The following is a 26,555-nucleotide window of genomic DNA, read 5'->3' as shown; positions in this document are numbered from 1 at the left end:
CGGGCACGGAGAGGGCTCAGCGCCAGCCACGCGTGGGCTCTGCTCTTATCCCGCTCGGGGTGCCCCGGGGCAGCGGGAGATGCCCGGGGAGATGCCCGGGGACAGAGGGGGATGCCCGGGGGTGATGCTGGGGGAGATGCCCGGGGCAAAGGGGACGCCCGGGAGAGATGCCCAGGGGAGATGCCGGGGATAGGGGGGATGCCCGAGGGAGATGCCCAGGGAGGTGCCCGGGGGAGGTGCCCGGGGCACAGGGGATGCCCGGCCGCTGCCGCTCGCGGTACTCACAGCGTGACGGTGCCCTCGGGCAGCAGTTGCGGCTCGGGCGGCGCGGGCAGCCCCGCTCCGCTGCAGACCACCCTCCTGCGGGCCGCTCCGGGGCCGCCGCCCGCCTTGGCCCGCTCGGCCGCGCACTTACAGCCCAGGCTGAGCGCGGGGCAGCTCCGAGCGCCGGCCCCGGGGCCGCTCAGCGCCGCCGCCAGCAGCACCAACGCCGCCGCCCTCCGCATGGCCCCGGCCCCGGGCCACGGCTCCGGGCTCCGGCTCCGCGCCCGCCGCCGCCGCCCCGATCCCCGGGGCGGCTCCGGCGGCGCCGCCTCCCCCGCTCGCTCTCCGCGCTCCGCCGCCGGCCCTGGCGCCTCCCCCGGCCCGCCCCGGCCCGCCCCGGCCCCGCCGACGGCACCGAGCCGGAGCCCCGTGGGGTCCCGCAGGACCGGCAGTGGCGATGCCCCGGTCCCAGCCCGGTCCCAGCTGAGCCCGGTGTGGCTCAGAGCCCGCGGGGTCCCGCAGGACCGGCGGTGGCGATGCCCCGGTCCCAGCTGAGCCCGGTGTGGGTCAGAGCCCCGTGGGGTCCCGCAGGACCGGCAGTGGCGATGCCCCGGTCCCAGCTGAGCCCGGTGTGGGTCAGAGCCCGTGGGGTCCCGCAGGACCGGCAGTGGCGATGCTCCGGTCCCACGGAGCGCTCCCGGTGCTCCCAGCCCGCGCCCAGCGTGGCTCAGAGCCCGCAGGGTCCCTGTGACATCCCGGCTGTGACAAGCGCAGGGTGGAGGGAACGGCTGGGCAGGCACCGGAGCGGGGATGTGGCACGGGATGATTTCCCCAAACACAAACTGACAAAAAACTGGAAGTCCCCACGAGTGTTTGAGAGGGGCTGACACACAAGGAAGGGCCCTGAGAGCAAAGCTCACGAGTGGGATGGAGAGCCCGGCGTCACCTGCCTGAGGCCCTCCAGCGTTCCCCACGCAGGAGCTCTTTTTGTGAGTTTTTTGGGAGTTCTGTGCCGTCCCGCAGCTCTCGCAGTTCACTCCGTGGTCACGCTGCCCTGTCCCCTCCCAGCTTCCTGTTTGCCTCGCTGCTTTTCTCACAAAGTTCAATATTTTCCTTGCCGTTCCCCCCTCCCACGTCCCCGCAGCCCTCCCGGCCGCCCCGGGGCTCGGCTGCTCCGAGGCCACGGCTCGCTGCAGCGCCGAATCAAAAGGGATCAAAAGGCGGCAGCGAAGCCTGCGGGACCCCGTGCCAGGAGGGAGCGGAGGGAAAGGGTCATGGAAGGACGGCGAGACGACGCTGGGAATGCGGTTTCTCTCCAGGACCAACAGTTCCTGGAGGGGAAAAGAAATTTACTCCTTTCTTTAAATAAATAGGAGCCGGCGTGGCAGAACAGGGCGCCGGGGAGCAGAAAACGGCTCAGCTCATACCCAGAACTGCTCAGCTCACACCAGAATTGCTCAGCTGACACCCAGAGCTGCTCAATTCACAGCCCAGGCTGCTCCCACATGTGCTCCTGCCCCAGGCACCCAGGCAGGGACAAGGATTGTGGCCTCAAGGGATCTTCCATGGCCAGTCCCACCCCTACAGACCTCCCACTTTGGCACCAGGGATCAGCTGTGGAGCCCTGGAGAGCAGCAGCATCATCATCATCCTGCTGCTGAGAGAGACAATGAGGTGTCCCACGTGTTTCCGTTTTTTGTTGTTTTTTTTTTTCTTCCCGTTTTTTTTCCACTGAGCAGAATTTTCCCTGCCTGGGGAATGACGCTGCCCCAGGAGGGAGCCCTGGCACAGGACACCCCTGGCTCGAGGGGTCTCAGGGACAGGGTGGGATTGTCCTGAGGTTGTTCTGTGCAGCACCAACGATCCTGGTGGGTCTCTGTCCGAGCCAGCTGGCTGTGATTGGCCATTAATTAGAAACAACCACATGAGACCAATCACAGATGCACCTGTTGCATTCCACAGCAGCAGATAACCATTGTTTGCATTTTGTTCCTGAGGCCTCCCAGCTTCTCAGGAGGAAAAAATCCTAAGGAAAGGATTTTTCATAAGATGTCTGTGACACTCCCAAAGCCCCCTTCCAGCACTGCCCAGAGCAGGAGTGGCCTGGGGGGGGGATGAGCTCCAGGCTGGAGCCTGCTGCTCCCCCTGGGCATTCCCACAAGGGAGAGGAGTCTCTCACAACACACCCAACACATCACCACACAGGGACACCCCAAAACTCCTCAGGGTACCAGGCACAGCCACCTCCTTCCACTGCATGAACCCCAAAATGAAGAAATCTGAGCGTCCAGGAGCTCCAGCGCTGGAATTGCATCCATGACGCTCTGAAGCAATCACGCTGCTGTGCCTGCCCTTCAGAATTTCAGCCTCTAAACTCCCTCCAAGAACAGTGAGAACCTTGTCCAAGCTGCGACGTGTGGAATACCCTGCCCCAGCCCCGCTGGAGGAGAGCGGCTCAAGCAACACTTTCCACATGCTTTGAGCCTGAGACTTCAGCTTCTTTCAAGTGCTTCCAAGCCCCTCTCCCTGCTTTTCCAGCCCTGACCCCTCCTGATGCTTCCAGCCCAGGAGACAAGGCAGGGTTTGAAACTCCATCTCCACGGTGCTGCATGCCAAATCCCTGCGTCCCTCCCTCCCTCCCTCCCACTCGAAGGTAAAAAAATCCCCCTTTAACTGCAGGCACGGGGAAAGACAACAAGCACGAGACTCTCTCAGTTCCTTTCACTGGGATCCAATAAAAACCTTGGCAGCGGCCGTCCTTCCTGCCGGAAAGGCGATATCCCAGAAATAAACACACTTCCCACTTTGAAGGGCTGCAGGGGGATCCGAGCTGCTCTGGCTGTCCCAGGTCCCACCAGGAGCAGCAGGGAGCTGATCCCCAGCTCCCCATCTCTGCTCTTTGGGCCCTGGTGCTTCCCCAAGGGTGAGGATAACTCATTTCCCAGGAGATGAAGAAGCAGCAGCAGCAAATCGCCCTGTCCAGCACCATCAATGGGTTTATTCTCCCTAGAACCAGCCAAATCTGAGCTGCTCTGGCTGTCCCAGGTCCCACCAGGAGCAGCAGGGAGCTGATCCCCAGCTCCCCATCTCTGCTCTTTGGGCCCTGGTGCTTCCCTGAGGGTGGGGATAACTCATTTCCCAGGAGCAGCAGCAAATCCAGCACCATCAAGGGGTTTACCCTCCCTAGAATCACCCAAATCTGCCCATGGCCATGCTCCAAGGCCCCAGGAAGTTTTTCGTCACAGAGCACGTGAAGTGCTGAGGTTCCAGGGGGATCAGCCTGGTCCATCCCCACCCAAGGGACACGTGGTGACCTCAGGGGACCTCTGGGGATACCCAGCACCGCTGGCCACTGGAAATCACGAGGGTGGCAGAGTCCTGCAAGGCAGGGCTGGTTCGGGGAGCCCGAGCTGCCTCTGCCGGGGCTGGGCTGGACGTGAACCCAGCCGGGGGCGGGGGCCGAGGTTCATCCCGAGGCCGAGGATTCTTTCAGGATTCTTTCAGGGCTCTTTCAGGGCTCTTTCATCCGCTGGCTGCACTCCAGTGACCAGCAGCTCCCATCTGCCGGGTGAGCCCTGCAGAGGGGATGGGTGCTCTGAGCCCTGTGCCCCCCGACCGGTGCCCAGTGCCACCGATGCCGCATCCCCGCCCGTCCCAGGAGGTGCCCCTGGGCAGCGCCCTCTGCTCCTCAGAGCCGTGGGGAGCAGGCAAACCTTCGGTGCACGACGAGAAAAATCAGCTGGAAGCTGCACGGATGGGAGAAGGAGCTGCGAGGAAGGAGCAGAAGCTGTCACAGATCCTGTCCAGAGCTTTGTCACAGCCCAGGCTGTCACCTGTCGCAGACATCTTTTCATTAAAAATCCTTTCCTTAGGATTTTTCCTCCTAAGAAGCTGAGAAGCTTCAAGAACAAAATGTAAACATTGATTATCTGCTGCTGTGGGATGCAACAGGTGCATCTGTGATTGGTCTCATGGGGTTGTTTCTAATTAATGGCCAATCACAGTCAGCTGGCTCAGACTCTCTGTCCGAGCCACAAACCTTTGTTATTATTCTATTCTATTCTATTCTATTCTATTCTATTCTATTCTATTCTATTCTATTCTATTCTATTCTATTCTATTCTATTCTATTCTATTCTATTCCATTCTATTCCATTCCATTCCATTCTATCCTTAGCCAGCCTTCTGATGAAATCCTTTCTTCTATTCTTTTAGTATAGTTTTAATGTCATATATATATAATGAAATAATTAATCAAGCCTTCTGAACCACGGAGTCAGATCCTCCTCTCTTCCCTCAACACAAGACCCCTGTGAACACGGTCACAGTCACCCAGGCTGTCCCTGATGGCCTCGTGGAGCAGCCCAGAGAAGTGTCCTGGAGAGGTGTCCTGGGCAAAGCGCATCCCCGAGTGTCTCAGCACCCGAGCAAGGTGGGCACAGGGCGATTTTGGGGGCTCGGACCCCGTGCCCAGGCGGGCAGCGCCACCCAGGGGCTCCTGCGGGGACAGCTCGCGACACACGACAGCTTGTGACACACGACAGCTCGCGACACACGACAGCTTGTGACACATGACAACTCGTGACACACGACAGCGAGTTCTGAACCATCCCGACCCAAACCCGCCTCGCTTCCTCTGCCAGCTCCATCCCAGCCGCTTTTCACCCTCCTCTCCCCGCCCCAGGCTGGGGAAGCAGCCCCAAGGGCAGCTCAGGGCATTTATTCACCACGCTGGGACATAAAAATAACATCTTTAATAGCTTTTGAGCTGGCACAGATGGCATTGCACTGAGCACTGTTTATTACAGGACTATGAACCACACACGGTGCAGCCGAGGGGGGCGGCCCCGACCCCTCGGTGCTTCTAAACCACGGAGCTACGACAGGTTGGGGGTGGAGTTCTCATTTACATTCAGATTTTAGAGAGAGTGAAACCAACAGCGAGGTGGAACCACGCGGAGCACACAGAGCAAAGCCTGGGGAGGATGGTCCTGCTGGCAGCCGAGCTCTCCTCCTCCTCTCAGCAGACAAAAAAAGCCCAAAAATCAGCTGGGACATGGGTTGTGAGACTGGCTGAGCAACACAGGATGAGGCAGGAACTTACTGCATTTCCCATTTCCCTCTTCCAAAAGCATGAGAAGATGTTAAGACACAGCCTAGAAGCTCTCTCAGTGGCCAAATGACTTTTTTTCAGGAAGCCAGAATGCAGTGAGACAATAAAAGTTCCTTTTCTGAATTATTCTGCCCTGAGCCAAGCACTGTTATCCTCACACAGGTGTAAAGGGGATGGCACAGGCACCAAACCATGAGGGAATCACCTTGGAAAGCAGCAGCAAGCTGGCAGAAAGCCCCCATTCTGACCAAAAAACAGCAGCAAAGCTACCAGGCAGGATGAAAATAATTCCCAACAACAGAGGAGGGGAAGGGGGCAAAGCATTCCACATTTGGGCAGCCATGGGAAAAGTTAGTGTCAGCCTGAAAAGGAGAAAATTGAGCTGAAAAGTCACTCCCACACTTGTGATGTGCAGCCAAAGCCTCACAGCATGAACTCACAGTGGCAGCTGAGCTCCTCAGTCCCCTGTGCCTGTCACTCACCCTTCCCCACGGCCTCTCCTGGGCCCCATCCCAGCTCCTGTCTGACCATCCACGGGCAAAACTTGGATTTGGGGGAACATTTACAGGTTTCTGGCAAGATCATCACATGTTGAATGAAGTCCTCAGCAAAAACAACCACCAGCACTGCTGCAGTGCCACCCACCTCGCTCAGCTCAGCAGCAACTCCAGCCTGACAAACACCTTTGGGTGTGTGTCTGTGCAGCCCAGTTACCCCAAAGTCTCTGTCCTTGATGACCCTGAGGAACCAAGACACCACAGCCACTTCCAACCCTCCATCTCCTCGTTGGTTATGCAGATCTCCAGTTTTTAGGGCTACTCTAGAATCACAATGATCATGAGGCATTTCTGGCCCCTGCTCTGAGGAATTCCCTCTCACCATCAGGGTGGGTGCCGACACGGAGGGAGGTACAATGCATAGTGAGGTCTCTGCTCTGCTGAGGCCACTTGTGCTCCCTTTAGTGGCCCTGCACTGTCACAGCCTCTGTTTGGCCTCCACCCCCTGCAGCAGCCTTGCCTCCAGTGGTTTTGTTGGAATAATCCCTCTCTCCAAAAATGGTGCTCCCGATCCTGACGTTGGTGGATCCAACCTCTATCTGCAAGAGACAGAGAGGAGCAGCTCAGGGCAGGGCTGCCAGCACCCCACAGCTCTCACAGGATGGTTCCCCATGGACTCAGCACCCACAGCTACACCCAGGGGCTGATTTGATGCCAGGAATCTCCCCCAGGACCAGGAGAGCTGCACTGGGATCTTGACCCAAGGGGAAGCCTTAGAGGCCTGTCTGGGTGGCACCTGGGCTGGAATTTGGGGTGCAGGCCCAGGGAAGGGGCAGGAACACACTTACTGCGTGCTGGAAGTCTGTGGACATGCCCATGCTGAGCTCCACCTTGTCCAGGGGCAGGTTCAGCTTCTCACACACCTCCTGCCTGAGGGACAGCAGCACCTGCAGGGCACAGGGGACAGCAGGGGTGACACACCTGGACAGCCACACCAGCTCTGTTCCACTGATCCTGATTGCTGCCTGTCCCTGATGTCTCCTCCACACAGGACCTGCAGCTCCTACACTTCCCATGGAAGCACCATAACAGTGTCTGGAGGTTGCCCAGATTTACTGACAGCACACAGGAGGCTCAAACCTCACCTGGGGCTCCAAAATCCTGGCTGCAGCTTCAGAGCATGGCTGGGAGCAACACCCTGGGAGCAGAAAGAAGCCTCACACCTGCACTGACACTGGCACTGAGGGCTCTGCACAAGGTGTTCCTCCCACCTGCACTGACACTGGTACTGTATTGTTGCTATCTTATTGTATTTCATATTTCTCGAGTCCCATACTATTGTTATGTTATTCCTAAAGTCCATACCTTCTAGCTGGTTTTCTACCATGCAGCTCCTCATGGCTCCACAGGGGCTCCTCCTGGGCTCTCGACCCAACCCCTTTTATCCCAGTTCTCTTTGCAAGCCACAGCTGCTGCCCAACCAAGGACTTCACAGCTGTGGCTCACTTGGAATAACCAGGACCCACTTATCCCACACATAGGACTCTCACTGCAGTACTGAGGGCTCTGCACAAGGTGTTCCTCCCTCCTGACAGCCTCACTTACCCTGATTTGACTGGGACAGACAAACTGTGCCAGGAAACCAGCCCTCAGTGACATTTGCTCTGAGAAAACCTTACCTGGAAGTCAGGATTTGGCCCCTTACTGAGGTCGTGGCCGATGCTGCCAATGGTCATCAGCCCCACAAACTCCAGGCTGGGGCACTTGTTGATGACATGCTCCACAGCAGCCGTGGTGTCCCCAGGGGCAAGGCCATGCTTGCCTGCAAAAGCACAGGGGGATCAGTGCCCAGCTCTGCTCTCAGAGCCCAGCCTGGCCCAGTTCCCTGCCAAGCCAGGCATTTGTCACCAAGAGCCACTCACTGTCCTCCCCGCTGGTGTTAACTTGCACCATGACCTTCAGCCTCTGGGGTGAGCCTTTTTTCTGCCACGAGCTGTTCACTCTGTCTGCCAGCTTCACAGAATCCACTGTTTCCAGCATGAACAGGTTTGGGACAGCTGGGGAGAGAACAAAGCCTGAGGGAATTCTGCACGGGATTGTTTGGGAGCTCATGGGGATCGTTTCAGGGCTGGAAGGGATCCCCAGGGATGGCTGAGTCCAACTGCTCCTGCCCAAACACCCCAAAATCCCATCCTGGGGGATTATCCAAACCCTCCTGGAGCTCTGGCAGCCTCAGGGCTGTGCCCATTTCAGCATCCTCTGGGGGAAGAGCCTTTCTGTGAAATCCTGGCCCTCCCTGACACACCTGAGCACTGGAGGATCACTGCCCACACCAAACCAAGCAGCACTCACCAATCAGCTTGTTGACATTGTTCTTCTGCAGGTGGCCAATGAAATGCCACTTAATGTCTGGGCAGGATGAGAGAATCTGAAAGCAGAGGGAATGCTCAGGTTGGAACAACAATTGGAACAACAATTCCCTCTTCCCCACAAGCAGCATTTCAGTCTTAGTTTGCCCACAACCAAATACCAGACACCCAATTTCTCTGTTTGCTGATCCTGAAGGCTCAGCCTGTGGTTGTGCTGAGGTTGAGCCTGGACAGGGATGGGTTTGTGGCTGCAGGGATTGCTGTCTATGGGAACATTGTGCAACACTCATAAAATGATATTTTCCCCAAACTGAGTGCTAACATGGTTTTTTTTTGTTTTTTTTTTTTTTCAACAAGGACTGTGCTTCTCCTAAAGAGAGCACAAAAGGCAGAGCTCTGTGCAGACAAATCATGACTGAGGCAGATGGAGCCAGCAAGGCAGGAGGGGGAGCAGGGCAGAGGCACTGAGCCAAGAATAACCCACCCCAGCATTTATCTGCACAGATAAGGATCCAACCAAATCCCCAACAAAGCCCAGGACTTTGAGCAGCTCCCAGGACACAGCTATACATGGTAAAAAAAGCATGAAGGGAACCCTGTGCTTACCCTGGAGTCTGATGCCTTTTCCAGCAGCTCCTGAACCTGGGAGAGTGAAGGAGAATTAAATTCTGTCAAACCCACAGCAGGCAGAGGATTGGTGTCTTTGGGATGTTGATCTTGGGGCCAAGCTGAGCCTCACAAACACGAGGTCAGGGAATGATGTGTCACCACAGAGCCACCCAAACTGAGCTGGCCCAGGGCCTTCAGGAGGAATTTCTTCCCAGAAAGAGTTGTTGAGCATTGGAAAGGGCTGTCCAGGGAGGTGCTGGAGTCCCCATCCCTGGAGGTGTCCAAGGAAGGACTCAGGAGGTGGCTGGGTGACAAGGTGGGGATTGGGCACAGCTTGGATTTGATGTCCTTGGAGGGCTTGGAATGATTTTAGGATTCTGTGTCCTCTGCAGGGGCCCTGTCCCAGCCCTGCTGGCCCTTCCCAGCCCCCCAAACCTTTCCAGCCCCCCAAACCCTTCCAGCCCTGCTGACCCTGTTCCAGCTCCTCAACCCTTTCAGCCCTGACCCTTTCCAGCCCCCCAAACCCCTTCCAGCCCCCCCAACCCTTCCCAGCCCTGCTGACCCTGTCCAGCCCTGCTGACCCTTTCCAGCCCCCCAATCCTTCCCATCCCTGTTGACCCCATCCCAGCCCTGCCGACTCTTTCCAGCTCCTCAACCCTTTCAGCCCTGACCCTTTCCAGCCCCCCCAACCTTTCCCAGCCCCTCTGACCCTGTCCAGCCCTGCTGACCCTTCCAGCTCTGCTAACCCTGTCCTAGCCCTGCTGACTCTTCCCAGCCCTGACCCTTCCCAGCCCCCCAACCCTTCCCATCCCTGCTGACCCCTTCCCATCCCTGCTGACCCTCCCCAGCCCCCCAAACCCTTCCATCCCTGCTGACCCTTTCCAGCCCCCCAACCCTTCCCAGCCCTGCTGACCCTTTCCAGCCCCCCAAACCCTTCCAGCCCTGCTGACCCTTTCCAGTCCCCCAAACCCTCCCCAGCCCTAACCCTTTCCAGCCCCCCAATCCTTCCCATCCCTGCTGACCCCATCCCAGCCCTGCTGACCCTTCCCAGCCCCCCAAACCCTCCCCAGCCCCCCCACTCACGTAGTTCTCCCCGAAGCTGCGCTGCCCGTGGCTGTAGGCTTCCATCACCATCTCTGCCGGTTTGGTTTTGCTGACGGCCACGAGCCGCGGCTGCACGGCCGGGAGCCCCTGCGGGAGCACACGGTGAGCACGGGGAGCCCAGCCCAGCCCAGCCCCGGGGGAACGGCGGAGCCCGGCCCTGGCGGGGAGTGCCGGCGCGACAGGAGGGAGCGCTGTCGCGATAGCGGGGCCGGCTCCGCTGCTGGGGGTGGGCACGGCCACACCCCGGTGTGCTGGCCCTGGGCACTGCGGGTCTGTGCCCACGGTGAACAGCTGTGCCCACGGTGGGACCCGTTCTGGTGGCACTGCAGGTCTGTGCCCACGGTCACGGGTGACCTGTGCCCATGGTGGGACTCATCCTGGTGGCACTGCGGGTCTGTGCCCATGGTGGCACCAGTCCCAGTGGCACTGTGGGTCTGTCCCCATGGTCACCGGTGATCTGTCCCCATGGTAGGGACCATCCTGGTGGCACTGCGGGTCTGTGCCCATGGTGGCACCAGTCCCAGTGGCACTGTGGGTCTGTCCCCATGGTCACCGGTGATCTGTCCCCATGGTAGGGACCATCCTGGTGGCACTGCGGGTCTGTGCCCATGGTGACCAGTGACCTGTACCCATGGTGGGACCCATCCCGGTGGCACTGTGGGTCTGTGCCCATGGTGACCAGCAGCCTGCACCCATGGTGGGACCCATCCCGGTGGCACTGTGGGTCTGTGCCCACAGTGGGACCCGTCCCCACGGCACTGCAGGCACTGCGGGTCTGTCCCCACGGTGACCAGCTGGGCCCACGGTGACCTGTGCCAGTGGCACTGCGGGTCTGTGCCCACGGTGGGACCCATCCTGGTGGCACAGCCAGTCTGTCTCCATGGTGACCAGCGGCTTGTACCCATGGTAGGACCAGTCGCGGTGGCACTGTGGGTCTGTGCCCACAGTGGGACCCATCCCAGTGACACTGCGCGTCTGTGCCCATGGTGGGATCAGTCCTGGTGGCACTGCGGGCCTGTCCCCACGGTCACCAGTGACCTGGCCCGGTGGCAATACAGGCCTGTCCCCACGGTCACCGGTGACCTGTTCCCATGGTGGGACCCATCCCGGTGGCACTGCGGGCCTGTCCCCACTGCGGGCCTGTCCCCACGGTCACCGCTGACCTGTGCCCACAGCGCGGGCCCGTCCCTATGGTGCCTGAGGTCTGTCGCAGCCGCAGTAACCCCGCCCCGCGTGTCCCGCCGGGTTGTCCCCCGTGTCCCCGGGGCTCACCTGCGGCCGCCGCGCCGCCGCTTGCTGCACCTGCTCGGTGACGGCGCGGAGCGCCGGGCCCAGCCCGTCCCCGGCGGCCATGCCCGCTCTCCACATCCCCCCCGCCGCCACTTCCGCCACACACCTGCCCCGCCCCCGCTCTCCGCCAATCAGATCGCTCCGACAGCGCCGTCAGCCAATGGGAGCAGGGGGCGGGGCCAAGCCGCCATGTTGGGAAGGTCGCGGCCGCCATGGCGGCGCTGAGGGACGGCGGATCCCCGCTTGTTCCTTCCCTTCCCCGGGTTTGGGTGACAAATCCAAATCATTCCGTGCCCGCAGGAACAGCAGCGAGCGCTGCCACCAGCCCACCCCACCGTCACGGTCCCACCCCCAAAGATGATGTTGCTATCCCTGCACGAGGAGCCGCCTCCAAGGGGCTCAGTTTCAATTTGTGAGGGGAAAAAGCGCCATGGAAGCGCAGCAGGGAACGGGAATTGTCCCGCAGGCCCTGCCTGAGGTGTGGGCAGCGCCTGGAGGGGCCGGGACAAGGCCCGGCTTTATGGAGGAGCTCCCGGCAAAGCGCCGGCTGGAACACATTAACTCAAATATTTGCCTTAATGTGCAGAACTTCACGGGCCCTCTGCAGATCCCGTGTTGACACAGCTGGCTAAAAACACCCAGAAGGTTCCTGCCCTTTGTCTGGTAAAACACGACAAGGATTTTCTGCGAACTTCACCAAATCCGAGGTGTTTGCTGCTCCAATCTGGTGGTTTTGCTCATTCCGTAGCAAAGCAGGCGCTGACAGAAATGGGATTCCTTCTTCCACCTTCCTCCTCACTGGAAAAGGAGAACCAGCCCTACCCCCAGCACCCCAGAGCCCCCCAATCCCCTTGACCTTCCCTCTGCAAAATCCTCCCCTGCAAACATCTCCTACTAAATTCCACCACAAACCCTGATGGTAACATTGGAAGATTCTAAAATCGAAGGCCATTTTATTGTCATAGCAAATACCAAAATAAAAAGGCTTTGAATTCAGTACATAAGAAGATCAAGGACTGCTCTGGCAGAGCACTTCTGTGCTCCCAGCTATCAGCAGTGCCACAAACCTCTGTTCCCTTTGCTATAGAGTGGGTTTAAAGTTCAGATCTTCATCTCAGGATTACATAAACAGGACAACTTGCCTGTTAAAAACAGAGGAATAAAGGTTTACATGGAGACTGATCCACTCTGGAACATTCAGAACATTTTAGAGTGAAGAAAACCTGAATGAAGACACAACAAAGGATTTTGGCTTATGAAAACTGACACACTCTCAACTTTGCTTTCGTTTTTTTACTCTAGAACAACTTAACTAAATTACACTAATACTTCAGCAGTCAGGGTTTTAATTAAAAAAAAAAAACATTAAGAGCTCTTTATCCCAAGCTATTATCTTGCTGTGAAATCACACATTTAAAAAAAAAGCCTTTATAATACCACTTTGGCTTAGTAGGGTCCTTTCATTAGTGAAAAATACTTGTGTAAAAGGAGGTGTTAGTTGCTGATGGAAACCTCAAGCATGAACACAGAACAATCTCAATTGAGCTCATCCTCACGGTGAAATTTCTGCTATTCCCTGTTAGGATCTGGCTGCACAGACCTAATTATGAGTCAGGAATATCCCAGCCTCCCTGGGGAGGGAATTGAGTCTGATGTAGGTTCATATTTTCTAAGAAATACAAAGAGGATGGGACTCGAATGCTTCATTTCTATTTTGCATTTTCAAGCATCAACAGGGAAGAGAAAACTGCTGTAAAAAACCCTGGAGGCAGCAGCTGAGATTCACCTGAGCTCTCTCTCAGAGCAACACAGAGAGATGAAGGTTTGAACACTGAAAGGTGAGACCAGGCAGCAAAAATTTGGGGCAGGAGCACTGGCATCATCTCAGAAGAGCATCCTGGCCTCTAATTACATCAGCAATTAATCACCAGGCTCTGCTGCTGGATTGGGTAGGGAAAAAAATGTTCTCTCTAGGCCTGGAGTTTATCCTCCAATCTTGCACGTGTAGAAAAGAAATCTGTGTTCCCTCCTTGCACCTGGGATGTGAGGAGCTGATCAGCTCTCTGGAGGGGAAGGTACATTCTGGAAAAGTGTTCTGAGACAAGAAGGGGAATCCATCTTTGGGTGGTTCAGGAAGAGCTGCTTGTCTCAGGATCACGGTTTGTCCTGAAATCTTCCTTCCACAAGGTCCAGTCAGCCCCAATCCCACAGGAGATCACTTCAGCTCACCTGAAGGTCCTTTTTCTAGTCAGACACTGTAAACACTGAGATCCAGCTGCTCCCACAGAGCAGATAACAAACTGAAAAACTCTCCAGCAGCTCCTCCCCAGCAAGGCCTTTTGTACAGTCAGGGTCCCTGAGACAAAAATTCTTTTCTTTCTGTTTTTTTTTTTTGTGACAATTTCCATTGTTTCACTGAAAATCTCACCCAGCTCTGCACTCCAGGATGCTGCAGCTGAACTGCTGGGACAACTCTCCTGTGCCCCACAACAACATGACAAATGGAGAACAAAGCAGTCAGGACACAGAAAATGAAGATTTTTGGGTCACTCTCAGTGTGATGTGGTCTAAGGCTTTGATCCCCCCATGGGTGGGACCTGCAGGGCTCCTCTGTCCCTCATGGGGTCACCTCATGTGGGCTCAGCAGCCACAGCCTGGAGCAGCCACTTGTATGTAATGTACAAAATCTAGCACCTTATTTTCAGAGGGGATTCAAATAAAGTACTTGGAATTTTTAGGAACAAAAAAACCCCAAAACAAGTTGTAGCAGCAATTCCCCTCCTTCCAAAACATCAACTTTTCTTTAGCTGCAACTGCTCTGAACTACTTCAATCCCAAATGAGGTTCCCACCCAGCTGATAGCCCTGACAGCATCTCCCAAATCCTTGGTCTGGGTGACCCAAGAGCTGGGGAGGTGGTGCAGCTACAGAACATACCTGGAGCTTAGAAATTACCAGAAAACCCACCCCATAAATACCAAAGTCCTTGTGGTCTAATTGTCATATAAAAGATTGAAAGGATTAAATCTGATTCATCTCTTTCAGCACAGGAAAAGGGAGAAAACTAAAAGGAATTTCCCAGTTCGTGATTTTTTGATAGAAAATGAATAGAAATCTTTCTTTTCAGTTGATGTTATGAAGTAGTTTTGTGTCCTCACTGGTTCCTGCTCCATCTTCCTCTTGGATTCCTTCTGCCAGTCCCTCTGCAGATTTGCTCTGGCTCCCTGCAGAGTCCATGAACATGTTGGGAATATCTTTGCCAAAGTAGATCTTGCTGTTGGCTGCAATTGCCTTGTACTTCATCAGCTGCAAGTACTCAGGAGTTAACTTGAGCTGCACGGAGAGAAAATCAGTCACAACAGCTCAGCTTTGGGAAAAGGGAATTCCTACCTGAGCACATGAGGCTTTCCACGGGGCATGGCCAGCCCTCCCCAGGGAAAACAGAGCCAGGATTTCTCCCAGCAGGGCTGAGGGCAGCTCCAGATGCCAGGGAATAAATGGCAGAATGGAAAGGGAAGGGAGCAGCTGGGGAAAGGCTCAGTCCAAGCATGGAGATGGCTCAAGGGCTCATCCCTTGCAGCCCCTGCAAGGAGAGTTCTGAGGGAGGAAACATCCCTGGCTCTGAGGGGGAAAACATCCCTGGCTCTGAGGGAAATATCCCTGGATGTGAGGGGGAAACATCCCTGGCTCTGAGGGGGAAACATCCCTGGCTCTGAGGGGGAAAACATCCCTGGATCTGAGGGGGAAAACATCCCTGGCTCTGAGGAGGGAAACATCCCTGGATGTGAGGGAAATATCCCTGGCTCTGAAGAGAGAAACATCCCTGGCTGTGAGGGGGAAAACATCCCTGGCTCTGAGGGAAATATCCCTGGATGTGAGGGGGAAACATCCCTGGATCTGATGGGGAAACATCCCTGGTTCTGAGGGGGAAAACATCCCTGGTTCTGAGGGGGAAAACATCCCTGGCTCTGAGGGGGAAAACATCCCTGGCTCTGAGGGAAATATCCCTGGATGTGAGGGGGAAACATCCCTGGCTGTGAGGGAAATATCCCTGGATCTGAGGGGGGAAACATCCCTGGATCTGAGGGGGGAAATATCCCTGGATCTGAGGGGGGAAACATCCCTGGCTCTGAGGGAAATATCCCTGGATCTGAGGGGGGAAACATCCCTGGATCTGAGGGGGGAAATATCCCTGGATCTGAGGGGGGAAACATCCCTGGATCTGAGGGGGGAAACATCCCTGGTTCTGAGGGGGGAAACATCCCTGGCTCTGAGGGAAACATCCCTGGTTCTGAGGGAAATATCCCTGGATGTGAGGGGGGAAACATCCCTGGATGTGAGGGGGGAAATATCCCTGGATCTGAGGGGGGAAACATCCCTGGATCTGAGGGGGGAAACATCCCTGGTTCTGAGGGGGGAAACATCCCTGGTTCTGAGGGGGGAAACATCCCTGGTTCTGAGGGGGGAAACATCCCTGGATCTGAGGGAAATATCCCTGGCTATGAGGGGGAAACATCCCTGGATCTGAGGAGGGGAACATCCCTGGCTCTGAGGGGGAAACATCCCTGGCTCTGAGGAGGGAAACATCCCTGGCTCTCTCCTGGGAGCAGATCCACCAGTGACTCTGGGTGAATCTGGCTCATTCCTTCAGGATAATGACATTTTAAGAGAGGACAAACCCTGGGCACAAACACCCCGGTTCTCTGCTCCTTCTCCCTGACCACCACACAACTGAAATGTCCTGCTGGGATGTGCTGGGAACTTACTGTGGGCAGGAACACACCTGGCCATTCTATCCATGTTATTTTTCTGTTTGCACGTTGGATTTTTTGTCGTTTTTACTTCTGCAGTACTGAGGCTCTCCCAGGGTGTCTGAGATCAGTTCTTTCCCTTATTCTGCCCTTGCCTGTCACCCTGGAGATCTCCCTGCCAACTTGAGACTGGAATGAAAGCACATTTCTCATCACAACAGTGTGAAAGGGCAGCACTGAAAGTGATATTCCACAGAGAGCCCTGTGAGCCCCTGACAGAGCAGAGATTTCACACACCCTGACACTGATCCCTGCAGAGAACAAAATGAACTTGCAAATAAGGATCTAATTGTTGACTAACTGTTTCAGATGAAAGCTTTGCTGAGAGGACACGGCCTTGCTTTGCTTTTTGACTTAAACAAGGATCACTGCCTGCCCTGGTGCTGGTATTTCCCTACAGCCTGAGGCACCACAAAGGAGAGCACAGTACCTTGTTGGCCTCAGCCACCTTCATTGCAGTGTAACACTCAGCATCAGCTCTTGCCTTCTCTCGTGCAAGAAAAGCAGCATCTGGAAGCAAACACATGCTCTCAATCACATTTTTATTTCCCTTTGCACTGTTTGCAGCTGGTAACTCTTCAGAAGGTGGCCAGAGCCACCTCTGAACTACACAGGGAAGAGGGAACAAAATGGGAAACCCAGAAATGGGAGCTCAATTTACAGCTAAATGGCTGCAGGATGAGAGCACCAAGAAGCAAATTGCATCTGCAACTGCCGAGCTCCAAGAACTTGACAAACATCAGGGTTTGATTATCCCCATCACGTGGGCAGAGCTGAGCCTTTCTTCTCCAGCCAGGGCTGACTCTGGTGCTGAAATGCAGAACTGCAGACGTGGGATTTACCCACAGCCCCTGCCCAGGGCCAGCAGCAGCCTGGGCAGCCCAGCAGATTCTCTGGGCTGTGGATGGGATTCCCAGATGGGATTTGGGATGTGCAGATGAAGTTCTGGCAGGCAGAGCAGGGGATTTTAACCTCTACAGGCTCTGCCCCTTGCAGAGATCCTGGCCAGGATCTCTGAATCCTTTTCTCTGCTGTATCAACAATTGCTCCAAGGCTCTGACTCTGTGGATGCTGAAATTCCTGACTCCTGGCACAGACACTTAAGGAACATTCCCCCTTTTCTGCACTCCTTTCCCCCTCTGCCTCTGCATCCATCCAGTGATAAATAATGATGGCTATCAGGCCAGCAGGGAAAAGATAAAATGAGTGGAATCCTGCCCATCCCCTGAGGCATGGAGCCACACAATTTTTTTTTTGCAATTGCAACATCTGAGAGCTGCACAGCTGGATAAACCATTTGTTTACTTCCCCTAGCAGGGAGGCCTGGGAGCTGCTGCACTTCAAGATCCTGTAAACAGCTGGATGGTCTGGCCCACAGCTTCCTCTCCTGGCTAAAAGCAGAGCTTGGGCCCAGTCAGAGACACCAGGAAAAAAAGGAGGAGGCAGGAATCCTCTGCCAGACTGAGGGCTGACACCTGCTGACACAGTTATAAGAAATAAATCCCATTGTATTTCTGCAAAGAGCTTCTTAATGAGAAGCTGCTGACCTGTAAAACTCTTAATTGGCTCCTCAATGGCTTCTGCAAAGCTTGTCAGGGCCTCTAATGAATGTAAGGGGAGAAAAGGCCTTGCCACTCCCAAGCTGGAATTGCAGAGCCCTCTCCACGCCCTGGAGTTTCTTTGACAAAGCAGTTTATCAGAACTTCTTAAATTCAAACTCCTGCAAAGATCACCTTGAGAAAAGGAGTTTCAAGAAGCACAGGCTGCAAAGAAATTCCTACTCCTGCTTGTGGTCAGGAACTTTACCCCTGAGAACGTCAGCCTGGACTGAAGAACAGTCAGCACACACTTCAAGAACTCCTTCAGGATTTACCCACAGGAAAGCTCACCCCTCACTCACCTTCAATCTCTGAAATCCTCTTCTCTGTCTCCTTTTCCATCACTTTCTGCCCATAAGTTATTTCAGCCACTTGTGCAATCTTTTCTGCCTCTGCAATGCAAACAAGAACACGCCCACGCTGTCATCACACGTTCTCCTAACACCAGGAGCAGCCTCACCCTGGAAAATCCTCACTCATCACCCACTTCAGGTGCAAATAAACGGTGGGAACAATTCCCAGCCTGCAGAGAACAAAGCTGGAACCCACTTGAGAAACTCCTGGGTTTCTTTGGGGATGTTTCAGATCAGGGAAGGTCTCAGTGAAGCAGGTGCATCCATCCCTCCCTCCTTGGGGTCTCTGCTCTCTGTCCCCCCTTTCCCTCTCCCAACCCCTCCTTGGGGTCTCTGCTCTCTGTCCCCCTTTCCCTCTCCCAACCCAGCCCCACAGACCTATCAGAGCTTTCTTCCTCTCTGTCTCTGCCTCCTTCTCCACCACCTTCTGCTTCTGGGCTGCTATCAGCAGCTTTGTCTTCTCACTCTCCCTGGGGAGCAGAAAAACCAGTTAAAACCAGGACCTCAATGCTGTGGGACTCCCAGCGCAGCCCCAGAACGAGCTGCTGCCTCTCCCCCTCCTTCCAGCATGTGGGATCAGCAATGTCTGCACAGAGCTTTTTGCTTGAATCAAAACATTCTTTCCTCCTCTCCACAGCAGGAAGATTTCCCTGTGACAATCCCTGCAGGCTGCCCTGCTGCCTTTTCTATCTTTTTGGTTTTTACTTATATTCATGAGTTTTTTAAGTGAACATAAATAAAAACTCTGCTCCTGCTCCCAGACAGGGAAGAGACCCTGGAACTGAGTCTCTCAACACATCCTGCTGTATTTATTACACAGGATTTACCACAAGCAAGCCCAAAAGGTGACAGGCAGTGCTGGGGAAGCAGAGTGGATGAGAGGGATCCAATCCTGGCAGCTGGCTCAGGGCACTGCAGAGGGATCAGCACTGTCAAGTGCTGTCAAAGAGAGTTATTTCAAAGCTTTGCAAGTCTTCAGCTTGTTGAATCAACAGTTTCTCCATCCCAGTCAAACAAGAGGATTAGTGGTGAAATCCATCCCTCTGCCACTCAGGCTCAGCAGGGGAAGGAGCCCCAGGGCAAACCCTGCCTGTGCTCAAGGGCTGAAGTGCTCAGAGCTGCTCCTCCTCAGCCCCATCCTGAGGGGAAGAAGGCTGAGGGCACCACAATGCCCCAACCCTGAGTTCTTGTGCCCTTTTGGGTCTTTTTGGGCACTTACATGAGCTCGTAGTTCCTCCGGATGGTTTCAGGGATGTTTGGCTTTGTCACTCGGACTGCCTGCAGGGAGAGACACACCAGAGAACCTGGGCCACACATTGTGACCAGGCCCAAACCCCACAGAGAAACAGCACTGAAAGGTCTCCTGAAACGACAGGAGAGTGTAACCTGGGCAAAGAGCACCCAGGAGAAACTCAACACACCAAAACTGGGAGGGGACAGCAAGGGCACTGCTCCTACTCCCCAGGTTAAATGAAATTTGTGTTGTAAAGCAATTTCCTAAAGAAATCTCAGTTTCTTGTTTCCTTTTAGCCCTTTCCCCTCTTCACAATCTTATTGCTTGACTCCCCAACTTCTGAAGAGCCTCTAGTGCCACAACAATCTGCCCCTTCAATATCTCAATCAAACCCTGATTACCTGTATAATTAATCCAGGGGCCATCGTGGTTAGGTCTTGCTGCAAAGCCAGTTTGAGGTTTTCATCAATTTGATCTGATTGGGGAGAAAAGAGAAGGGAATATGAAAGATCCCCCAAAGCAGTTTCCTGGGATGTGAGCTGGGATGGCTCACATTTCTCATTCCTGGAAAGCACAAATGGGAGTTGGATGAAGAAGTGCTGGGCTGACCCCAGGCAGGCTCCCAGCTATGGGACACACCACAGGAATGTGGCAGGCATGAAAGGAAACCCTGAAGTTTCCCTTAACCTGCAGCCTGGAATCTTCCTGAGCCACATCCAGCATCTTCACAACCAGCAACCTGTGCTCTAACCCCTTCCCCACTGAAATTCCCCACTAAATCCTGGAGTGATGAGGTAAATCCTGACTGACTGTGACCTGTGCCAGCAAATGGAAAGGCAGGAATGGGAAATGGCAGCATCAGTTACTTTAACAGGCTGCAAAAATCATCAGCAATGTCTCTTTGGCTCAAGGAGACCCAGAACTCCAGCACAGCTGAGGATTTCAAAAGGAAACATAACCTAAACCCTGCTCTGATGAAAGCTCCAAGGAGGGCAGAGCTTCCAGCTGGGGCCTGCTGGGAAGTGCAGAGGGAAAAATCAAACAGTAACAGCCTTGAGAGGGATCACATCACACTCCTGCACTGTTTGCTTTGGTCCCAGTTTCCTCTCTGGACCTCCTGATGAAGGCCAGCCAGGAGTTTGGGAAGCAGCTGCTATCAGTTCCCTGCACCTGCTGGCAGATGTGGGGGCACAGGGTGATGTGGGGCTGCTCAGAGGGGCTGCAGAGCCCCGGGGCTTGCAGGGAGTTTGCACAAGTTCAGGAGCTTTCAGCCCATTTCAAGCAGCAGCTGCCAACATCTGGAGCCTCCACGAGCCAGGAACTCACCCAGCCACCAGCAGGAGCTGGGAACTGGGGGGAGCTGAGCCCCAGTGTGGGAAGGCTCCATGGAAAAGCCAGGCTGAAGAGCCAACAGGAGCCTGCAAACACCCTGAGCTCACCCAGACACAAAACCTGTCCTGCTGGGCCCCCAACAGCCCAAAGCCTGCGAGGATTTCCTGTGAGCCCAGAGCCAGAAACAAAACACTCAGCACTGCAGGAAACCACAGCATCCCCTCATTCCCTGCTGCCCCGTGCCTGCTGGGCAGGGCAGCTGCTGCCAGCCCTGTGGGCACAGCCACAGCCCAAAGCTCTGGCCAGGGGCGTGTGCTGAGTTTCTGTGAGAACAGAAAGGCACAGCCAGGCTGTTCCACGTGCATCAGACAGTCCTGTGACCAATTCAATCCATGCCAGCTGCTGCACGTGCACAGAGAGTGGCACAGAATTGCTGCTCCCTTCCCTAAAGGGAGGCTGCTGGCAGGGCTGGCTGTGCAGTTTGTTGTTACAACAGAACTGAGGCACTCAGCTCCAAAAGATAACAGGGATAAAGCATGGCAGCTGGCTAAGAACCCTGCTGCAAGCAGAGCCAGCTTGGGATTCAGGATAAAACATGGATAAAAAAACCCAAACACTTGGGATGCATGGATAAAACTCCCCAACACTTGGGATTCATGGATAAAACATGGATAAAACACAGATAAAACTCCCCAACACTTGGGATTCATGGATAAAACACAAATAAAACATGAATTAACATGGATAAAACCCCCCCAACACTTGGGATTCATGGATAAAACCCCCTAACACTTGGGATTCATGGATAAAACATGGATAAATCCCCCCAAAACTTAGGATTCATGGATAGAACATGGATAAAACCCCCAACACTTCGGATTCATGGATAAATCCCCCAACACTTGGGATTCATGGATAAAAAATGGATAAAACCCCCCAACACTTGGAATTCATGGATAAAACCCCCCAGCACTTGGGATTCATGGATAAAACATGGATAAAACACAAATAAAACATGAATAAACATGGATAAAATCCCCCAGAACTTGGGATTCATGGATAAAACATGGGAAAAAAAAAAAAACTCAACACTTGGGATTCATGGATAAAACATGGATAAACTCCTCCAACACTTGGGATTCATGGATAAAACATGGATAAAACACAAATAAAACATGAATAAACATGGATAAATCCCCCAGCACTTGGGATTCATAGATAAAACATGGATAAACTCCCCCAACAGTTGGGATTCATGGATAAAACATGGATAAAACACAAATAAAACATGAATAAACATGGATAAATCCCCCAGCACTTGGGATTCATAGATAAAACATGGATAAACTCCCCCAACAGTTGGGATTCATGGATAAAACATGGATAAAGCATGGATAAAACATGGATAAAACTCCCCAGCACTTGGGATTCATGGATAAAACATGGATAAAACCCCCAACACTTGGGATTCATGGATAAAACATGGGAAAAAAAAAAAACCCCAACACTTGGGATTCATGGATAAAACAGGGATAAAACCCCCAACACTTGGGATTCATGGATAAAACATGGATAAAACTCCCCAGCACTTGGGATTCATGGATAAAACATGGATAAATCCCCCTAAAACTTGGGATTCATGGCTAGAACATGGATAAAACCCACCAACAGTTGGGGGTTCTGCACTGACAGCCCACAGGGAGAACCCCCAGAGGCAGCAGCTCACCAAAGAGCTCGATGTACACCTCCTGCAGAGTGTGCACGCTGCAGAACTGGTTCAGCTCGTGGTGGATCTTGTTGAAGATGAGAGCCTTGTCATAGTCAGCCGTGTAGTTCTTGACAATGTCGTACACTGGGAGAGAAGAGGAACCACAGAATCAGAAAAGCACAGAATGATGAGGTTGGAAGAGATTTCTTGAGTCCAACCTGTGCCCTAACACCTCACCCAGACCATAGCACCCAGTGCCATCTCCAGGCTTTTCCTAAACACACCCAGAGATGGTGATTCCACCCTGAGAAGAACATTCCAGTACTTTATTATTCTATTCTATTCTATTCTATTCTATTCTATTCTATTCTATTCTATTCTATTCTATTCTATTCTATTCTATTCTATTCTATTCTATTCTATTCTATTCTATTCTATTCTATTCCATTCCATTCCATTCCATTCTTCTATTCTATTATTCTATTCCATTCCATTCCATTCCTACTCTATCTCTATCTCTATTTCTATTCCTATTCCTATTTGTATTTGTATTTCTATTTCTATTTCTATTTCTATTCCTATTCCTATTATTTTTCCTAATATCCACCCTAACCCTTCCGTATTTGTATTTGTATTTGTATTTGTATTCCTATTCCTATTATTTCTCCTAATATCCACCCTATACCTTCCCTGACATACCCTGAGGGATCAGGGGGGCTGGAGCAGGGAGAGCAGGCTCAGCACCCTCAGGGAAAGCCCTGCAGCTCAGTCTCAGTGCAGAATGAAATGAGGCACTCCCTGCTCTCAAACCCTCTGCTCAGGGCAGGTTTATTCACTGCTGCTATTTTGTGGCATCAATATCTGGTGTTTTCCTCACCAATATCTGGTGTTTTCCTCACCAATATCTGTCCCCTGCCCTGTCTGAAGCACCCCCAGGCAGTGCTGGGGCTGCACACACACACAGCTCCCTGCTGCATTCCCATGCTCAAACCCAAAGGATTTGGGAAAAGGCTGCCCAGGTGGATCTCCAGGAGCTTTTGCTCACAGCCCCTGAAACCCCTGGGACTCCAACCTGCGGCACAAAGCTCAGGGGGGCTGGGGTAGAAACAATCAACAGCAAAACTTCCATGGGGAGGGGGCACAGGTGACCGGCAGAGCTCAGGGCACACCTGTGGGACAGCCTGGCTCTGTCCAGACAAACCCAACCCTGCTGGGGACAGCCTGGCACCCTCCAAACCCAGCCCAGCACCCTCTGTGGGACAGCCTGGCACCCTCCAAACCCAACCCTGCTGTGGGACAGCCTGGCACCCTCCAAACCCAACCCAGCACCCTCTGTGGGACAGCCTGGCTCTGTCCAGACAAACCCAACCCTGCTGGGGACAGCCTGGCACCCTCCAAACCCAGCCCAGCCCCTGCTGAGGACAGCCTGGCACCCTCCAAACCCAACCCAACCCTCCCGAGGGACAGCCTGGCACCCTCCAAACCCAACCCCTGCTGTGGGACAGCCTGGCATCCTCCAAACCCAACCCAGCACCCTCTGTGGGACAGACTGGCTCTGTCCAGACAAACCCAACCCTGCTGGGGACAGCCTGGCACCCTCCAAACCCAGCCCAGCCCCTCCTGTGGAACAGCCTGGCACCCTCCAAACCCAACCCAGCACCCTCTGTGGGACAGCCTGGCACCCTCCAAACCCAGCCCAGCATCCCCTGTGGGACAGCCTGGCACCCTCCAAGATTCCTGGCTCCCTCCTGGCTCATGCAGCCCTCCTGTGGGACAGCCTGGCTCCATCCAGACAAACCCAACCCCTCCTGGGGACAGCCTGGCACCCTCCAGGTAATTCCAACCCCTCCTGTAGGACAGCCTGGCACCCTCCAAACCCAGCCCGGCACCCTCTGTGGCACAGCCTGGCCCCCTCCAGGTAATTCCAGCCCCACCTTTGGGACAGCCTGGCCCCCTCCAGGTAATTCCAGCCCCTCCTGAGGGACAGCCTGGCTTCCTCCAGGTCATTCCAAACTCATCACCCCCTGTAGGACAGGCTGACTCCCACCAAACCCAGCCCAGCCCCTGCTGTGGGACAGCCTGGCACCCTCCAGGTAATTCCAGCCCCTCCCGGTTCCCTCCATGCAAATCCAGCCCAGCCCAGCCCAGCCCCAGGGCAGAGCTCTGTGACTCACCCGCGCTCTGGATGAGGAAATTCACCACCTCGATCCTGTCGAAGTAAATCATCACTCCCCCGCTGCCAAAAAAAAACAACGGAGAAAACACAAAATGAGCTTTGCAGGAGGCTGAGGGGCTCCAAGGGGGACTGTGCCCTCCAGTGGGAGCAGCCCAGCACACTGGGGCTCCCAGTGAGCCCAGTTTGGGGCTGGGAAGAGCTGGGTTTTGCCAGTGAGCCCAGTTTGGGGCTGGAGAGGAGCTTGGTTTTGCCAACTTCCCCTGTTTGGAGACGGGAAGGAGCTCAGTTTTGCCACTTTCCTCAGTTTTGCCATTTTCCTCAGTTTGGGCCTGGAGAGGAGCTCGGTTTTGCCACTTTGGGGCTGGGGGGAGCTCAGTTTTACCAGGGAGCCCAGTTTGGAGCTGGAGAGGAGCTCGGTTCTGCCAGTGTCCCAAATGTGGGGCTGGGGACAGCTCGGTTTTGTCACTGTCCCCAGTTTGGGGCTGGGCAGGAGTTCAGTTTTGTCACTGTCCCCAGTTTGGGCTCAGCAGGAGCTCGGTTTTGTCACTGTCCCCAGTTTGGAGATTGAAAAGAACTCAATTTTGCCATTATCCCCAGTTTCGGCTCGGCAGGAGCTCAGTTTTGTCACTGTCCCCAGTTTGGGCTCGGCAGGAGCTCGGTTTTGCCGGTGTCCCCGCTTTGGGCTCGGGAGCAGCTCGCTTTTGCCGGTGTCCCCGGTTTAAGCTCGGTTCCGAGCAGCTCCCAGCCGGTTGGCAATCACCGACCATCTCACCTGGTGCCGCACGGGACATTCTTCACCTCGTCCGTCTGCAGCGTGGTCTGCAGGGATTGAAGAAAAGAGGCTTAAGAGAGGGATTTCCCTGGGGTTTTTTTACCGAGAGCCGCCTGTCCGCGGTACCGGGCACGGCCACAGCAGCCCCGGTGCCCTCCGGTGCCCGCCCCGCCCGGGCCCGCGCCCAGCAGCACCTGCACTGACTTGTAGGACGTGATGAAGGGCAGCATGAGGTGGAAGCCGGGTCCGCTGGTGGAGGTCAGCAACGCTCCGCCGCTGTGAGGGAACGGGAGAGAGACAGAGAGAGAGAGAGGGAGGGAACCGTGAGCGGCGGCGGCGGCTGGCCGGTACGCGGCTCTCTCCCCGCAGGGAGCCCCGCGGGGCTGCCTCACCGGTAGTAGACACCGATGTGCCCCTCATCGATCTTGTGCACGGCCGAGAGCAGCGCGGCGGCCGCCACGCCGAGGGCGAGGGCGGCGATGGCGCCGAGCTGGGCCATGCCCGGCACCGGCGGCGGCGGCACCGGCGGCGCGCCACTGACGTCATCACCGCGCGACGCTCCCCCCGCGCCGCCGCCGCCAGGGGGCGATGGAGGAGCGGGGAATGAGGAGCCGGAGGCCGCGGGTTCGAGACCCGCCCGAGCCCGCCCGAGGGGTTGGGGCGCGGAGACCCCCGAGACCCCCGGGCAGGGGGACAGAGAGAGGCGGAGGAGTCGAGACTCATCCCATTGCAGCCCCTGCCATGTGCCGGGACACTTCTATTTCCCACTTTTCCCCATTTCCACTTTCCCACTTTTCCACATTTCCCACTGAAGACCCTCACAGGCCGGGACATTTCCCACTTTTCCACTTTTCCACATTCCCACTTTTCCACATTCCCACATTTCCCCTTTTCCACATTTCCACTTTTCCACATTTCCACATTCCTACTTTTCCCCTTTTACACTTTTCCACATTCCCACATTCCCACTTTTCCACATTTCCACACTTCCACATTTTTCCCCTTTTCCACATTTCCACTTTTCCACATCCCCACATTTCCACGTTCCCACACTCCCACTTTTCCACATTTCCCACATTCCCCACATTCCCACTTCACCGCTTTTCCACATTTCCACATTCCTACTTTTCCACATTTCCACTTTTCCATGTTCCCACTTTTGCACATTTCCACATTCCCAACTTTCCATACTTCCACTTTTCCACATTTCCCACTTTTCCACTTTCCCCCTTTTCCCATTTTCCACATTCCCACATTTCCACATTCCTACTTTTCCACTTTTCCACATTCCCACTTTTCCATACTTCCACTTTTCCACATTTCCCA

General features: G+C 54.8%; 3 protein-coding genes across 3 annotated transcripts in view; all 3 read right to left on the bottom strand.

Annotated features, from left to right (window-relative positions):
* ADGRA2 (adhesion G protein-coupled receptor A2) overlaps window positions 1-506 on the bottom strand; it is a 28,087-nt gene extending 27,581 nt beyond the window's left edge. The window contains exon 1 of the mRNA XM_063175110.1: window positions 286-506. Within this exon, the coding sequence (XP_063031180.1) occupies window positions 286-506 (221 nt within the window). The remainder of the gene's footprint in view (window positions 1-285) is intronic.
* Window positions 507-5,003: 4,497 nt separating this feature from the next.
* PLPBP (pyridoxal phosphate binding protein) lies at window positions 5,004-11,324 on the bottom strand. Its single transcript, XM_063175217.1, has 8 exons — window positions 11,229-11,324; window positions 9,936-10,043; window positions 8,850-8,885; window positions 8,227-8,302; window positions 7,797-7,931; window positions 7,554-7,696; window positions 6,723-6,821; window positions 5,004-6,473 (listed from the first exon to the last, which is right to left on the bottom strand). Exons 1-8 carry the CDS (start codon window positions 11,322-11,324, stop codon window positions 6,336-6,338), a joined length of 831 nt encoding a protein of 276 aa, XP_063031287.1. The 3' UTR covers window positions 5,004-6,335.
* Window positions 11,325-12,179: 855 nt separating this feature from the next.
* Window positions 12,180-25,739, bottom strand: ERLIN2 (ER lipid raft associated 2). The gene is made up of 11 exons (XM_063175166.1): window positions 25,622-25,739; window positions 25,424-25,505; window positions 25,230-25,276; window positions 24,456-24,517; window positions 22,300-22,425; window positions 19,643-19,716; window positions 19,227-19,285; window positions 18,386-18,477; window positions 17,957-18,046; window positions 16,487-16,566; window positions 12,180-14,578 (listed from the first exon to the last, which is right to left on the bottom strand). Exons 1-11 carry the CDS (start codon window positions 25,726-25,728, stop codon window positions 14,369-14,371), a joined length of 1,029 nt encoding a protein of 342 aa, XP_063031236.1. The 5' UTR covers window positions 25,729-25,739; the 3' UTR covers window positions 12,180-14,368.
* Window positions 25,740-26,555: the final 816 nt, after the last annotated feature.

This window comes from Melospiza melodia, chromosome 23, assembly GCF_035770615.1.
Source record: "Melospiza melodia melodia isolate bMelMel2 chromosome 23, bMelMel2.pri, whole genome shotgun sequence".
Taxonomy (NCBI): domain Eukaryota; kingdom Metazoa; phylum Chordata; class Aves; order Passeriformes; family Passerellidae; genus Melospiza; species Melospiza melodia.
The sequence above is the reverse complement of the archived record's forward strand: the minus strand, read 5'-3'. Positions and strand labels throughout refer to the sequence as shown.

What these genes read in the sequence shown, in the direction of transcription:
- PLPBP (XM_063175217.1), bottom strand. Translation starts at nt 11,324, where the DNA reads ATGTGGAGAGCGGGCATGGCCGCCGGGGACGGGCTGGGCCCGGCGCTC. An exon ending in CGGCGGCGCGGCGGCCGCAG is followed by an intron (nt 10,044 to 11,228) that starts GTGAGCCCCGGG and finishes GTGCTCCCGCAG; the next exon opens with GGGCTCCCGGCCGTGCAGCC. An exon ending in GGCCAAATCCTGACTTCCAG is followed by an intron (nt 6,822 to 7,553) that starts GTAAGGTTTTCT and finishes TGTGCCCTGCAG; the next exon opens with GTGCTGCTGTCCCTCAGGCA.
- ERLIN2 (XM_063175166.1), bottom strand. Translation starts at nt 25,728, where the DNA reads ATGGCCCAGCTCGGCGCCATCGCCGCCCTCGCCCTCGGCGTGGCGGCC. An exon ending in TTTCCTCATCCAGAGCGCGG is followed by an intron (nt 22,426 to 24,455) that starts GTGAGTCACAGA and finishes CTTCTCTCCCAG; the next exon opens with TGTACGACATTGTCAAGAAC. An exon ending in AGGTGGCTGAGGCCAACAAG is followed by an intron (nt 14,579 to 16,486) that starts GTACTGTGCTCT and finishes CTCTCCGTGCAG; the next exon opens with CTCAAGTTAACTCCTGAGTA.